Source organism: Mustelus asterias, chromosome 2, assembly GCF_964213995.1.
Source record: "Mustelus asterias chromosome 2, sMusAst1.hap1.1, whole genome shotgun sequence".
NCBI lineage: Eukaryota > Metazoa > Chordata > Chondrichthyes > Carcharhiniformes > Triakidae > Mustelus > Mustelus asterias.
The window spans coordinates 44,741,818-44,756,107 of NC_135802.1; the positions used below are offsets into that span (position 1 = coordinate 44,741,818).

A 14,290-nucleotide genomic window follows, 5' to 3' on the forward strand; every position below is an offset into this window, starting at 1 on the left:
ACGGAGATAGGGTTTGGGTGGGATGCTCTGTCGGAGAGTTGCTGTAGACTTGATGGGCTGAATGGCCTGCTTCTGCACTGTAGGGTTTCTATGATTCTATGATATATTATCTGTATTTTGTTACTGTCCAAATGATTATAATTAGCCATTATATATAAACATATTTGTGACCTGGGATTAGTTTGAAATTTTGTTTTGCTCTACTTTGCCACCTCATCGCCCCCCCCCCCCCCCCCCCCCCAACTCGAAACCCCAGATATGATTTTGAAGGTATCACCACTTTTCTGATGGACAGTGGACTCGTCCCAACTTGCTTCTGATTACAATGGGGCTCACATCTTTCACAAAATAAATTAATTGAACGGTAAGCTGCAAGGCTGTAATTCAGAGATACAGTACCTGAGTCTGGGCTTGGAGAGGGTCAGGTGATGGTGAGGATGCTGTCATTTATAGAATTATTGTGTTAAGTCAACTCAAATATACCGACAGCATTGCAGCAGACCTGAATGAAATAGTTCTTGCAAATGAAAGCATTGGAATTGATTAACCCACCCATTGGGAGAAGTCAGGAACCAAAAGAGAAAATGCTGGAAAACCTCAGCAGGTCTGGCAGCATCTGCAAGGAGAGAAAAGAGCTGATGTTTCGAGTCCAGATGACCCTTTGTCAAAGCTTTGATAAAGGGTTATCTGGACTCTCAACGTCAGCTTTTTTCTGTCCATGTAATTCACATGGATGAAAAGATTGGAAAATTTATTAAAAATTATAAATTTTATTAAAATTTATAAAGGATCAAATTTAAGTGTGAATTATACTGTAAATGGCAGAACTCTGAGGAACATTAACAAACAGAGGGATCTAGGCGTGCTGGTCCTCAGTTCCCTAAAAGTGGAACACAAGTGGCCAAGCTGATTAAGAAGGCATATGGCATGCTTGTATTCATCAGCCAAGGCACTGAGTGCAAGAGTTGAGAAATCATGTTGCAGCTATATAAAACCTTGGTTAGGCCACATTTGGAGTACTGCATGCAGTTCTGGTCGCCACACTACCAGAAGGACATGAAAACATTGGGGAGAGTACAGAGAAGGCTCACCAGGATGTTGCCTGGTCTCAAGGGTGTTGACTATGAGGAGAGGTTGAACAAACTAGGGTTGTTTTCACTGGAAAGACAGGCTGAGGGAAGAGCTGATAGGTCTACAAAATTATGAGAGGCTTTTTCCCAGGATGGAAGTATCAATGACAAGGGGGAAAGTTTAAGGGAGAGGTGTGGGGGAAGTTTTTCACTTGCCAGAGGATGTGTTGCAAGTAGGCACATTAGCAACATTTAAGAGGCATCTGGATGGGGACATGAATAAGGAGGGGATAGAGCCCAGGTAAGGGCAGAAGGTTTTTTTTTAGTTTAGTTAGGGCATGGGTCGGGAGGGCCGAAGGGCCTGTTCCTGTGTTGTACTATTCTTTGTTCTAACCTACAGCATTTACTTAAATTCATTTTGCATTGTATCTATTTTTAAAAAGGTAATTTAGAAATCATAGAAAGAAATCATAGAAACCCTACAGTGCAGAAAGAGGCCATTCGGCCCATCGAGTCTGCACCGACCACAATCCCACCCAGGCCCTACCCCCACATCGCTACATATTTTACCCACTAATCCCTCTAACCTACGCATCTCAGGACACTAAGGGGCAATTTTAGCATGGCCAATCAACCTAACCTGCACATCTTTGGACTGTGGGAGGAAACCCACGCAGACACGAGGAGAATGTGCAAACTCCACACAGACAGTGACCCAAGCCAGGAATCGAACCCAGGTCCCTGGAGCTGTGAAGCAGCAGTGCTAACCACTGTGCTACCGTGCCGCCCTATTTAGCAGGTGAAAAGTCAACGTAACCTTCATAATAAACATAGTGTGATTTGTTTAACTGCATTTAGAGCTAGCACTAATTCTCTCTTTCAATGAACTATAAAATAGTGAAGTACAATTTAAGTGTGTGGTGTGATGTAATTTTTATGATGAGTATTGATCTGTGGCACTTGTAGGGTTTTAAATAAATGGCTGACTCGTTGGAAATAACAGAATTCCAACACATTAAAAATACAAATGAGTCACTTTGTGGCTTTGCATTTTTGCATTGGACAGATGCAACTGCAGAACATAAGAAATGCAAGGAACGAGCAAAAGGTCATTTAGCTTTTGAAGCTCATCCCTCCAGTATATTAACTACCTCATTAGGACATCTCAAAATTATAGCTGTTTGATATACATCCACTAGATGCAATTTTCTCAGTAATCCAGCACTGAAGGAGACATGATCATTAATCATTATCTGAGAATTATCATATGAAGTTCAATACATAATAAGAATGTAGAACAGAATATCAATTTCCTCTCCAATGACATTTGTCTGCTCAATATTAAAACCTTTCATAACATGAAAACCTTATTATAAATAATGATAGTAATTTTGGTAACATAAACCACTTATATTATCATAAATTGATTTAAACCCATCAATTAAAACACTGTTTTGGAATCAGTTGTTGAGTGTTTGTTATATTCTTCATGTGATGAGAATTGTGTATCTTTTGTATATAAGTTTAAGAAATAAGTATCATAAATATTTTGTGCACAAATTGGTTTAGAAAGTATGAAGAATATGTGTTCCATCAAGTTGCATTGACTCTATGGAACAGACTATTGGCTATGCTGTGCACAAATCTTCTCGTATCTCTCTTCATCTAACTCTATTATATATCCTTCTATTTCTATAATGGATATAAATTTATAACTGTGAATTATTAAATCTTGATTAAAGCACGCATGTACTTCCTGTCAATCTTTTTCTATCTCTCGCTGTCAACACTGTTATGAAATAGCATATCTTCTAACATTAACCATGTTAGCTGATCTGCTTGTGTGTGCATATACATACATATTGGTCAATTTTCTATAGAATTGCACACAGGGAATCATAATCAACTATAGCTTTGAAGTGAAGCAGGCACAGAGGGCAGGTATAATTGAACCAGAGTATGCTGGAGTCCCTATTTTAAAATCATACATGCTGTTCTCAATTTTATATTTCTGTTAGAAATTTCTATGTCCACATTTAAAATGGTAACTGCCTATCTAAATGTGTCATGCCATAATTATAGCCCAATCTTTCAGTGGAGAAATTTACAATGGAAAATGTTGGCAGGAAGTGCATGCGTGTGTATGATTTTATTTTGGATAATAATGTAAAATATGTGGTGTGTATTTATATATTCTAGGATATGCTTCCTGTGAAAATGTAGGCATGCATTCCCGATATGGTGCATTTCAAATACCCATTACACCAGAAAGGTAGCATACTCCTTGAATCAAATTTCTCATAAGTTTACCACCCAACTTTACCTCCTCTAGCACCACATTAAAAAAAGCAAAGATAGAAATTTGCGATGAACGCCCACGATCTCCAATAAAATACCAGAGCCCTTCAATTGACTGAGCTTACACAGCTTTATCAATTAGACCGTTGTAAGCTGAAGAGACACTGCAGTACTTATAAAACACAGTTTAATATTAGTTATTCTATGTTATAATGTTCTTGTCTTTATAAATAGCACATCTGACTTCCTGTGAGTATGAAAATGGAACCTTTGTACTTTCACCAAAGTGGCAGCACGGTGGCACAGTGGTTAGCACTGCTGCCTCACAGCGCCAGGTATTCGGGTTCAATTCCGGCCTCAGGTGACTGTGCGGAGTTAGCACGTTCTCCCCTTGTCTGCGTGGGTTTCGTCCAGGTGCTCCAGTTTCCTCCCACAGTCCAAAGATGTGAGGGTTAGGTTGATTGGCCATGTTAAAGTGCCCCTTAGTGTTAGCAGGCTAAATATGTGGAGTACGGGGATAGGACCTGGGTGGGATTGGTGTCGGTGCAGGCTCAATGGGCCGAATGGCCTCCTTCTGCACTGTAGGGATTCTATAGTTACCTCTGTATTTCCTTTCTATTGCACATCACATGCATATCATACATCATCAAATGCAAAGCTCTGTACTGTACTCTTAGGTTTAACATAACTTTCTTTGGGAAGAGAAAATACCAAAGTCCCTGATTGACACTGAAGAGCAATTCACCTTTGTATGGTACAACCCTCCTCTTGTGTTGCTTATCTATTATATTATAAAGTATAACCTTAAAAAGGCAGATACTTACAATGTAACAGAAGGATATTACTTTGTTTTTTGCATTGCGCAGTGTGAAGATGGATGTTACTCTTTTTAATATTTTTGGGAATATGGTGGTATTCTGTAAAAGCTTTGTGTGGGTATACATGATTTATTTAAGCTGGGAAAAGATTAATGGAGAGAGCTTGTCTGTGAGAGTTGAAAGATAAAATGATAAAGGTTCTCGAGGCATGCATTTGTAATGAGAGGCAATGGTGAAGTTGGACTTGCAAGTAAAGAGGTTGGGGTTTAAAATTTGCATTAAGAGACAAGTAGGAATTAGAGGCAGCTGTTCATTTTCAAGGGGGGGGGGGGTTTAAGGGCCTTATACAATTCACAAAGGTTTCATAAGTAAGCAGGAGGACATTATTAAGTTTTATTGGCCCAAAGGTTGAAGCAATGGGAAAACATAAAAGTTGAGTTCAAAGAGGACCCAGGAGGGCAATGAAATCAGTGATGAAAGGGGAGAAGGATATTTAAGAAAGTGCCCAGCTGAGTTGGGTGGCTGTGTGGGGGAAGATGTCCTGTGCTGAGAAGGTGTGAAATCTGAAAAAGCCATCCCATTAGGCCAGAAAAATCTTATTTCAGAAAGCAGTTTTGTTTCTGAACTTTCTTGGATTTCCATTGCTGAGTGGAAGAATTTGAGAAATCATGTGGTATACCTTGCCTAAGGTGGCAACAGTTTTTGACTTGGGTAATATAACTGAATTTTTATGGTTATAAATGTGTATGGGAGTTGATGCCAAGTAGTTTTCTTCTGTGTTCTGACCAAGTGGATTTTTTTTTGGGGGGGGGGCGGTTCTGCAGGACTGATTTAACTGTATAACTTTAATCTTAGGTGCTTAAGTTTTTCTTCCTGTTGGTGCACCTTTAAATTTTTAAAATCCTAAAAGTGTTACTGGTAATGTGATTGATATCGTGTTCTGTGCTTCAAGGATCAGCCATTTGTTCTCCTTGCTTTCAGAATATAAAAAAATAAAGTTTGATCAGTAAGACAAGTTTCCCGCTGGGATTTGTCTCGCTCAACAAATAACATCTGCTATGGTTGTAACAATAGTTAGTCCTGTTTAGGAAAAATAATCCAGGCCAGTATTTTCTCTTATTCATTCATGGGATATGAGTAGCCCTGATGAGGACAGCATGTATTGCCCATCCCTAATTGCCACTTATGTAAATAGCAGAGGGTCTGATCATCATTTTCTAATCCATCTTGTACATGGGAGCGATGTCAGAGGACTGGAGAGTTGCAAATGTTACAGCCCTGCTCAAAGAAGAGGAGCGGAATAAACCAGGTATAACTGGCCAGTTAGACCTATTATGGTGATGAGTAAGCTTTAGAAAGAATAATCTGGGATAAATTTAATTGGCACATGGAAAAACATGAATTATTCAATGACAACCAGTACAAACTCCTTAAAGGCAAATTGTTTGACTCATTTGATTCAATTCTTGAATGTAGTAACTGAGAAGATCGCTGAGAGTAATGTGATTGATATAGTGTTCATGGACATTCAAAAGGAGTTTGATTGAGGTTTAGTATGCAGATGGTGTTTTTGTGTGAATTCACTCAGAAACTGAGCTCCAGGTCATTGTCGAGTCCTTCTCTGATGCAGGAGAAAATGGCCTTTCACTAAACAGCCGGAAAACGAAGGTCCTCTTCCAACCTGCATCACGGCACAACATCTCCCTCCCATAGATTAAGTTTAGCGGCAAGATCCTGGAAAGTGTGGGCCATTTTACATACCTTGCAAGCCTCCTCTCAATGAAGCCTGACATAAGTGACAAAATGCTGACTGAGAATAGAATGCGGCTCCCCTGCCACATCACTCCCAGGTCAGATAATGCCTCCCCCTGGCCCCACAGACATTGCCACACCCAACCCCAGCATTACTGATCCCCTTATCCCCCCCACTCCCTCCGCCACTCAGACCGATCGTGGGCCCCTCCCCCACTGATCTCGAGCAGAGAGCCGTCTGATGCTCGGCACTTATCTCCTCACTAACTGGAGTGCCCGAATCGGACTTTTATGGAGCATGTCTGTTTCGTGCCGATTCTGAATAGGCGAACGCAGTGGTAAAGGGAGAAGTGCCGATAAGGTTTGATGTGCAGCCCATTGTCGATTTAAATGCATGCAAATTGACTTGGTAAAGGGGGAACCGGTGCGGAGGAGGGTGCAGATCACGCTACTCGCCTCATGCCTGACTTTATCAAGATTTTGCACCCCAAAATGGGCACAACTTGATGGTAAAATCAATCTCAATGTGTCAAACTGAATGCACAAACCTTTGAACACCTCATCTACCTTACTTTGCAGCCACCTCAGAGACATTTAAACATTATAAATCACTGGGTAGGCCTCAGCTCAGTATTGTGTTCAATTCTGGCTCCCATACTTTAGAAAGGATGTCAAAACATTGAAGAAAGTGTGGAAAAAATTACCAGAATGGTACCAGGATGAGGGGGAAGAGAAGCTAGGTGGGTGGTTCACCTAAGCTGGGTGGTTAGGGAGATTTAATTGAAGCATTAAAAATCATGAAGGATTTTGATAGAGCAAATAAGGAGAAACCGTTCCCATTGGCTAAAGAGTCAACACACGAAGGATGCGGCATTAAGAAAATTAACAAAAGAGCATAAGTGAGGTGAGAATCTTTATGCAGGGGTTTATTATACTAACTGAAAGCATAGTAGAAGATGATCCAGTTGTAACTTTCAAAAGGAAATTGGATGCATATTTAAGAGGGGAGAAATATGTAGGACTCTGGGGAAGTGGGACTAATTGGATACACACAATCAGTCAAATGGCCTATTTCTGTGTTGTAAGATTTGATGAACCTAATTGTAAGCATCCTTATTTAAAAAGTTTCATTCTTATTGCACTAACTAGCTACACTCACAACAATTCAATTTATTTTAGTTCATTGTAATTTTCTTTCTGTGGGAGTCTGGGCTGAAAATACCAGGGCTGAGAATCAATTAAGTGGTGTAAATGTGCTATCAAGTGTGTCAGAAGAAATTTGCAACACAGGGATGTGATAGGCTATAGATGTTAACTTGAGCAGTGTTCACGATATTTGATATGGACAGATATATTTTGTCTGTCCGATTGCTTATTGATTAGACCTGTTTTTCTCTCAATTATTTTCTCTTTCCTGTTTCACCAATCATGTCACGCAGAGCATTTCTTCCCATTCCACAACACTGCCCCATCAAAATAATTCCAGCCAATCGCATTGCAGAAAAAATCATTTCTGCCAAACCATAATGCTCTACCGAGGTTCCAGCTGAGAAAATGTTTTAAGAATCTCTACTTGGGGGGGAAAATCAATGAGCATTGAATAAAAACTAAGAAGTAGGGCTTAAACTCCACTTTCCTACCTGCTACCTATATCCCTTGATTCCCTCAGAGACAAAAAGCTGTCTATCATGGCCTTAAATATACTCAATGATGGACCATCCACAACCCTCTGCAGTCGAGAATTGCAAAGATTCACAAGCCTTTGAGTAAAAAAAAATTCCCCAATCTCAGTTCTAAATGATTGTTCCCTTATCGTGAAACTGTGCCTCCATGTCCTGGATACCCCAGCCAGGGGGTATCAACCTCTCAATGTCTACCCTATCAAGCCCCTGCAGGATCATGTATGTTTTAATGCGATCACCTCTAATTCTTTTAAGTTCCAGAGAACATAGATCTGATTTAATCAATGTCTCATCATATGAAAACCCTCTCATCCCAGGGACCAATCTAGCGAACTTTGCTGTACTACTTCCAATGCAAGTATATCCTTCCATTACTATGGAGACTAAACCTGCACCTTGTAATCCAGGTGTGGTCTCACAAATTATCATCATCACTAATTACCATTAGTTTGTGTATAAGGATGACTGATGTGTGTGGCACTATTGTAGTTATCATGGTTTGAGTTTACTTCAGTTCTGAAGAAGTCATATTCGCTTCAAAATGTTAACTGTTTCTCCCTCCACAGGTGCTGCAAGACCTGCTGAGTATTTCCAGAGCTTACTGATTTTATTTGTGAATTTAGTTTACATACTAAAATAAGACTAAGAGCAGATTCCTGTTTCTTTCCTATGTTCTTTTCTTAAGATTTTAAGTCATATTGAATACAGTTCTACATACACCTGACAATCAAGTGCCTTATCCAAATGGTCATTCCTCACAAGCCTAGACTTAGGGCTGTAACATGCAAACTCCAAGGTATTGTATACCCCCAATTTGTGCTGGGGACTTCTTTCAGATGGTCACAGATAATGATTTATATAATAATTACCCGCAAGTGCAAACTCCCCCTGGACAATTGCGTTCACGGGGAACCATATGAAAATGCTATTAAATTGCACACTTCAGAGAGTCCCAACTGGGTTGTATCAATAGTTACCCAGATAAAGCTAGAAGAATTAAAACCTCTTCTAATTTCTGAATAACTATTGCTCGCACCCCTGGGGGTCCCCCCCACCCCCCACCCAACCTACTACCCCCTTCTCTTAATGGACTTCTCCCGTCCCTTAGGAAACTACATGCCCCCGATGCAAATATGGGAATTCCCCAATCAATAGGATAAAAGCAAATTACTGCAGATGCTGGAATCTGAAACCAAAAGAGAAGCTGCTTCCCCCCCGGCCCCACCCTCCACATCTTCATCTGTCACAGCTTACCCTCTGACTTCAGCTTCTCTGCCATTTGGCCATTCGCACCTTCTATTCTCTCTATTGGCTGCCATTAGCAGCCTTTCCCTTTGCTTTTGTGACTATGACTCATCTTTCATTCCCTCACCCTGCAGTATAAATATCTCTCACTTTCTATGCCTTTCAGCTTTGCCAAAGGGTCATCTGGACTCGAAACGTCAGCTCTTTTTTCTCCTTACAGATGCTGCCAGAACTGCTGAGATTTTCCAGCATTTTCTCTTTTGGTCCCCAGTTAATAAGATTTGCCTCCACCCAGTCCTATCCGATTCTGCCCCCTCCCCTTGAGGCATAACCCCCCTCGCCCCAGGGGTCAACCTGTCCCATCTCCCCATGAGGCCAGTCCTGATGGGCGTGGCCTTCTTTTATCTGTCGGAGCTGCCCTCGCCGCTAGGCCCCAAGAAAATGTTTCACTGCCTGGGTCTTGCTCGTCCTGAGTCGGAAGGTCAGACATCACGGTAGGAAAAAATATTAAGGTTAAAAAAAACTAGGAGTGGAGTAACATCCGACTCGCTCACTCTGAGGAAGTTCAGGCCCAAATTAAGTGTTGAAAGGCTATTCACATTTGAGTAAGCTAGATCATGCCCTCCCTGTTGGAATTTGCATCACGAGTTACCAAAAAAGGACCCCCCAGATTGAGAAGCTTGACTGATATTTCCTTCTCTCAAGCCCAGAGGAATTCATATCAAATGCACTGCCTTGTTTTTAATAGAATCCCCACGGTGCAGAAGGAGGCCATTCAGCCCATCGAGCCTGCACCACCAACAATCCCACCCAGGCCCTATCCCCCTAACCTCATGTATTTACCCTACTAATCCCCCTGACACTAAGGGGCGATTTAGCATAGCTAATCCACCCAACCTGCACATCTTTGGACTGTGGGGGGAAACTGGAGCACCCAGAGGAAACCCATGCAGACACGGGAAGAATGTGTGCAGATTCCGCACAGACAGTGACCCGAGGCCAGAATTGAACCCGGGTCCCTGGCGCTGTGAGGCAGCAGTGCTAACTACTGTGCCACCGTGCCAATAAATAAACTTTTTTATTCTTCAAGGTAAATTACTATCATGTTTTACTTCTAATTACAAGTACCTTTAAGTATGATTTTCATTTGCTATAATTTTACTTCAGTTCCTTGCTCAGCTGAAGATCATGGACTACAGTCTTCTGGTTGGAATTCATGATGTTGAGCGAGCTGAACAGGAAGAAATGGAGTTTGAGGATGAAGAAGATGAAGGAGAAAGCGATGGGGCTGGAGCCCATACAACTGGATCGTGTGGAACGCCTCCAGATAGCCCTGGGAATGTACTCAACAGTTCAAGACCATTAGCACCTGGTGAATTTGACCCAACTATTGATGTGTATGCCATAAAAAGCCATGAAAGTAAGTAAACAATTGCATTTTGTTCATGTAATATACATAAAAATATAAAAATCCAAGTTGCTTCTAGCAGTTATAACAAAATAGTTGATGGCATTTATGTGCTGGTGCAATTTACACAGAAAATAAGTTTGGTTGTCAATATCATATAAACTAATTTAAGTTAACCGTTATGTACTTGCCTGAAAAAGCATTCAGCCATTTACATAAGAACAATTAAATGCAAATTCTAATTGTGATAAATGTATACTCATTTTCCTCCAGACTGCACTTCTGCAGATCTTAATTTAACCAGAATATTTGTCTAAAATGGATCTGTTTTTAATCATTTGTATGCTAACATTTAAATCACACGTGCAGTGATTTTTTTCCCCCATTGATTCCCGTGGGTTGGCCTGTGCTGCTTATCACCCTCATAGGGGGGTCAGAGAGCCATTGAAATCTCCGTTCACATCGGCAGGGCCTGAAGGTCCCACTGGTGTGAAGGGCTAGAAGATTCCAACCATGGAATCTACAAACCTGAAACCTGATCCATCAGTTCTATGTCGAATTTATTCTCTGCTGGAGTTTCTACCCGGCCTCCTCCAGTTCCCATTCTATTCTGCCTTGTGTCTGCAGCAAGACCCAGACAATATCCAGACTTAGGCTGACAAGTGGCAAGTATCAGTCATGCCATATAAGTGCCAAGCAATAACCATCTCCGCCAAGAGGGAACCTAACCATCACACTTTGATATTCAATAGCATTGCCATCGCTGAATCCCCCACTATCAACATTCTGGAGGTTATCATTGAAAAGAAACTCAACTGAACTAGCCATATAAATACTGTGGCTACAAGAGCAGATCAGTGGCTAGGAATCCCGCAGAGAGTAACTCAACTCCTGACTCCCCAAAGCCTGTCCATCTACAAGGCAGAGTCAGGAGTGTAATGGAATACTTTCCACTTGCCTGGATGAATGAAGCTCCAACAACACTCAAGAACATCGACACCATCCAGGACAAAGCAACCCACTTGATTGGCACCCCTTCCACAAACATTCATTCCTTCCACCACCGACGAACAATGGCAGTAGCGCCTATTATCTAAAAGATGCACTGCAGGAACTCACCAAGGCTTCTTAGGGAGCGCCTTCCAAACTAACAACTGCTACCATCTAGGAGGACAAGGTCAGCAAATACAAGAGAACACCACACCTGGAAGTTCACCTTGAAGTCTCTCACCCTCCTGACTTGGAAATATATTGCCATTCCTTCACTGTGATTATGTCAAAATCCTGGAGCTACCTCTCAAACAGCACCATGGGTGTACGTACACCACAGGAACTGCAGCAGTTCAAGAAGGTAGCTCACCACCACCTTCTCAAGGGCACTTAGGGATGGGTATTAAGTGCTGGCCTAGCCAGCGATGCCCACATCCTATAAATGAATACATTTTTAAAAACACTCCCGTTAAATGCATCAATGCTATCTGCTTCAACCATACTGTGTGACAGCAGGTTTCACATTCTCACAACGCTCTATAAATAAATTTTTCCTAAAGCTGGAGCTAAACTCTTTACTTGACCTGTTAATATTTTAGATTTATGTTGCCTGATTCTGAATTCTCCACATCCATCTTAATTAACGTCTTTTTCATTTTAAACACCACTGTTTGCTCTCTTTTCAGTATTCTCTTTTTTGGAGAAAACAGCTCTGGCCTGTTAAATCCTTGATTATAGTTAGATCCTCTCAATCGTGGTAAAGACCTTGAAAATCTTTTGCTACAAATTCTGCAGTGTTTTAACATACTGTTTGAAGAATGGAGGCCAGAATTGCATACAGTACTCCAAATGTGCTCTGCCCACAGATCCAAATAAATATAACATTACCTGCTAGTTACATATTGCTGAAAAAATATGTGGCTGAATTTTTTATTCTTGCACTCAGCAGGACAACTGCAAGAATGCCAAATTTCAAACAATCACAATATGTATCCTAAAGGAGAAAAGGATGCTGATGTATTCCAGCCATGTATTCAATCGATCAATCCTCCTATTCCTATGCTCACTAGTACATAACATTGGGAGTATAGAATCCCTACAGTGCAGAAGGAGGCCATTTGGCCCATCGAGTCTGCATTGACAACAATCCCACCCAGGCCCTATCCTCATATCCCACATATTTTCCCTGCTAATCCCTCTAACTTACGCATCCCGGGACACTAAGCATGGCCAATCAACCTAACCCGCGCATCTTTGGACTGTGGGAGGAAACCGGAGCACCCAGAGGAAACCCATGCAGACACAGAAAACGCACAAACTCCACACAGACAGTGACCCAAGCTGGGAATCGAACCCAGGACCCTGGAGCTATGAGGCAGCAGTGCTAGCCACTGTGCCACCATGCCATCCACCTCAAGAGTAATCTTGAGGTTCTGCTTTTTAATTTCCTCCTAACTCCCTAAAACCTGGTTTCAGGACCTCATACCTCTTCCTACCTGTGTCATTGGTAGCAATGTGGAATACGACCTCTGCCTTTTCATCATCCCCCAGAAGGATGTCCCACAGATGCTCCATGACAACCTAGGCCCTGGCACCAGGGAGGCAACACACAATCCCGGTGTGTTCACTGCTACAGAAGCACCTGTCTGATCCCTGACTATGGAATCCTCTATTACTATTGCTTTTCTACTCATCTACCTCCCCTCCAGTGTAGCTGAGCCATCCATGGTGCCTCAGACTTGGCTCTGGCTGCACCCCTCTTAGGAACCATTGCCCTCACCAGTATCTATAATGGAAAACCAATTAACAAGCAAGGCTCCAGGGACTCCTGCATTACTTGTCTTGTTCTCTTAGACTGAACGACAGCCACTCATTTGCCCCTCTGCCTGTGCACTTCTAACCTGCAGTGTGTGTGACCATCGCCCTAAACATGTTACCCCCCATGTAGTTCTCCAGCTGCTACTCGAGTTCTGAAACCCAGAACTCAAACTTCTGAAACTGTTGCAGATGCGTTTGTCAGGGACACATGTTACATCTATAACTTCCCATGTACTGAAGGAGGTACATTCCACTTAGCCAAGATGATATGTCATACTGTAATTTTTAAAATTATCTATTAAAATTAGAATAGGTGGGATAAGTTGCCAGTTACTCACTGGTCAGCTTCATCCCCTGTACCAAAGTAAGAGCCAACTATTGGAGGCTGAAAATTGTTCAAAAAGAAAGGAGCATCTGGTGGCCCTGTCACTTTGCTGATGATCCAGAGTAGAATGATGGGGCAGTAAATTGTGTTGCATTTTGTTATGGACAGGACTTGACCTGCAGTTTTTCACATTGCCAGGTAGATGCCAGTGCTGTAGCTGTATTGGAACAGCTTGGCTAGGGGCCTGACTGATTCTGGGACACAAGTCATAGAACATAGAACAGTACAGCACAGAACAGGCCCTTCGGCCCACGATGTTGTGCCGAGCTTTATCTGAAACCAAGATCAAGCTGTCCCACTCCCTATCATCCTGGTGTGCTCCATGTGCCTATCCAATAACCGCTTAAATGTTCCTAAAGTGTCTGACTCCACTATCACTGCAGGCAGTCCATTTCACACCCCAACCACTCTCTGCGTAAAGAACCTACCTCTGATATCCTTTCTATATCTCCCACCATGAACCCTATAGTTATGCCCCCTTGTAATAGCTCCATCCACCCGAGGAAATAGTCTTTGAACGTTCACTCTATCTATCCCCTTCATCATTTTATAAACGTCTATTAAGTCTCCCCTCGGCCTCCTCCGCACCAGGGAGAACAGCCCTAGCTCCCTCAACCTTTCCTCATAAGACCTACCCTCCAAACCAGGCAGCATCCTGGTAAATCTCCTCTGCACTCGTTCCAGCGCTTCCACATCCTTCTTATAGTGAGGTGACCAGAACTGCACACAATATTCCAAAAGTCCTCAGCAGAATGTTGTCAGGGCCCATAGCTTTCGCAGTCCAGGGCTTTCAGCCATTTCTTGATATCACATGGAATGAATTG

At 42.1% G+C, this 14,290-nt stretch overlaps 1 protein-coding gene across 1 annotated transcript in view; it reads left to right on the forward strand.

The window, feature by feature from the left end:
* pip4k2aa (phosphatidylinositol-5-phosphate 4-kinase, type II, alpha a) overlaps positions 1 to 14,290 on the forward strand; it is a 194,283-nt gene that overhangs the window by 170,373 nt on the left and 9,620 nt on the right. Inside the window, exon 8 of the mRNA XM_078234551.1 lies at positions 10,033 to 10,285. Within this exon, the coding sequence (XP_078090677.1) occupies positions 10,033 to 10,285 (253 nt within the window). The remainder of the gene's footprint in view (positions 1 to 10,032; positions 10,286 to 14,290) is intronic.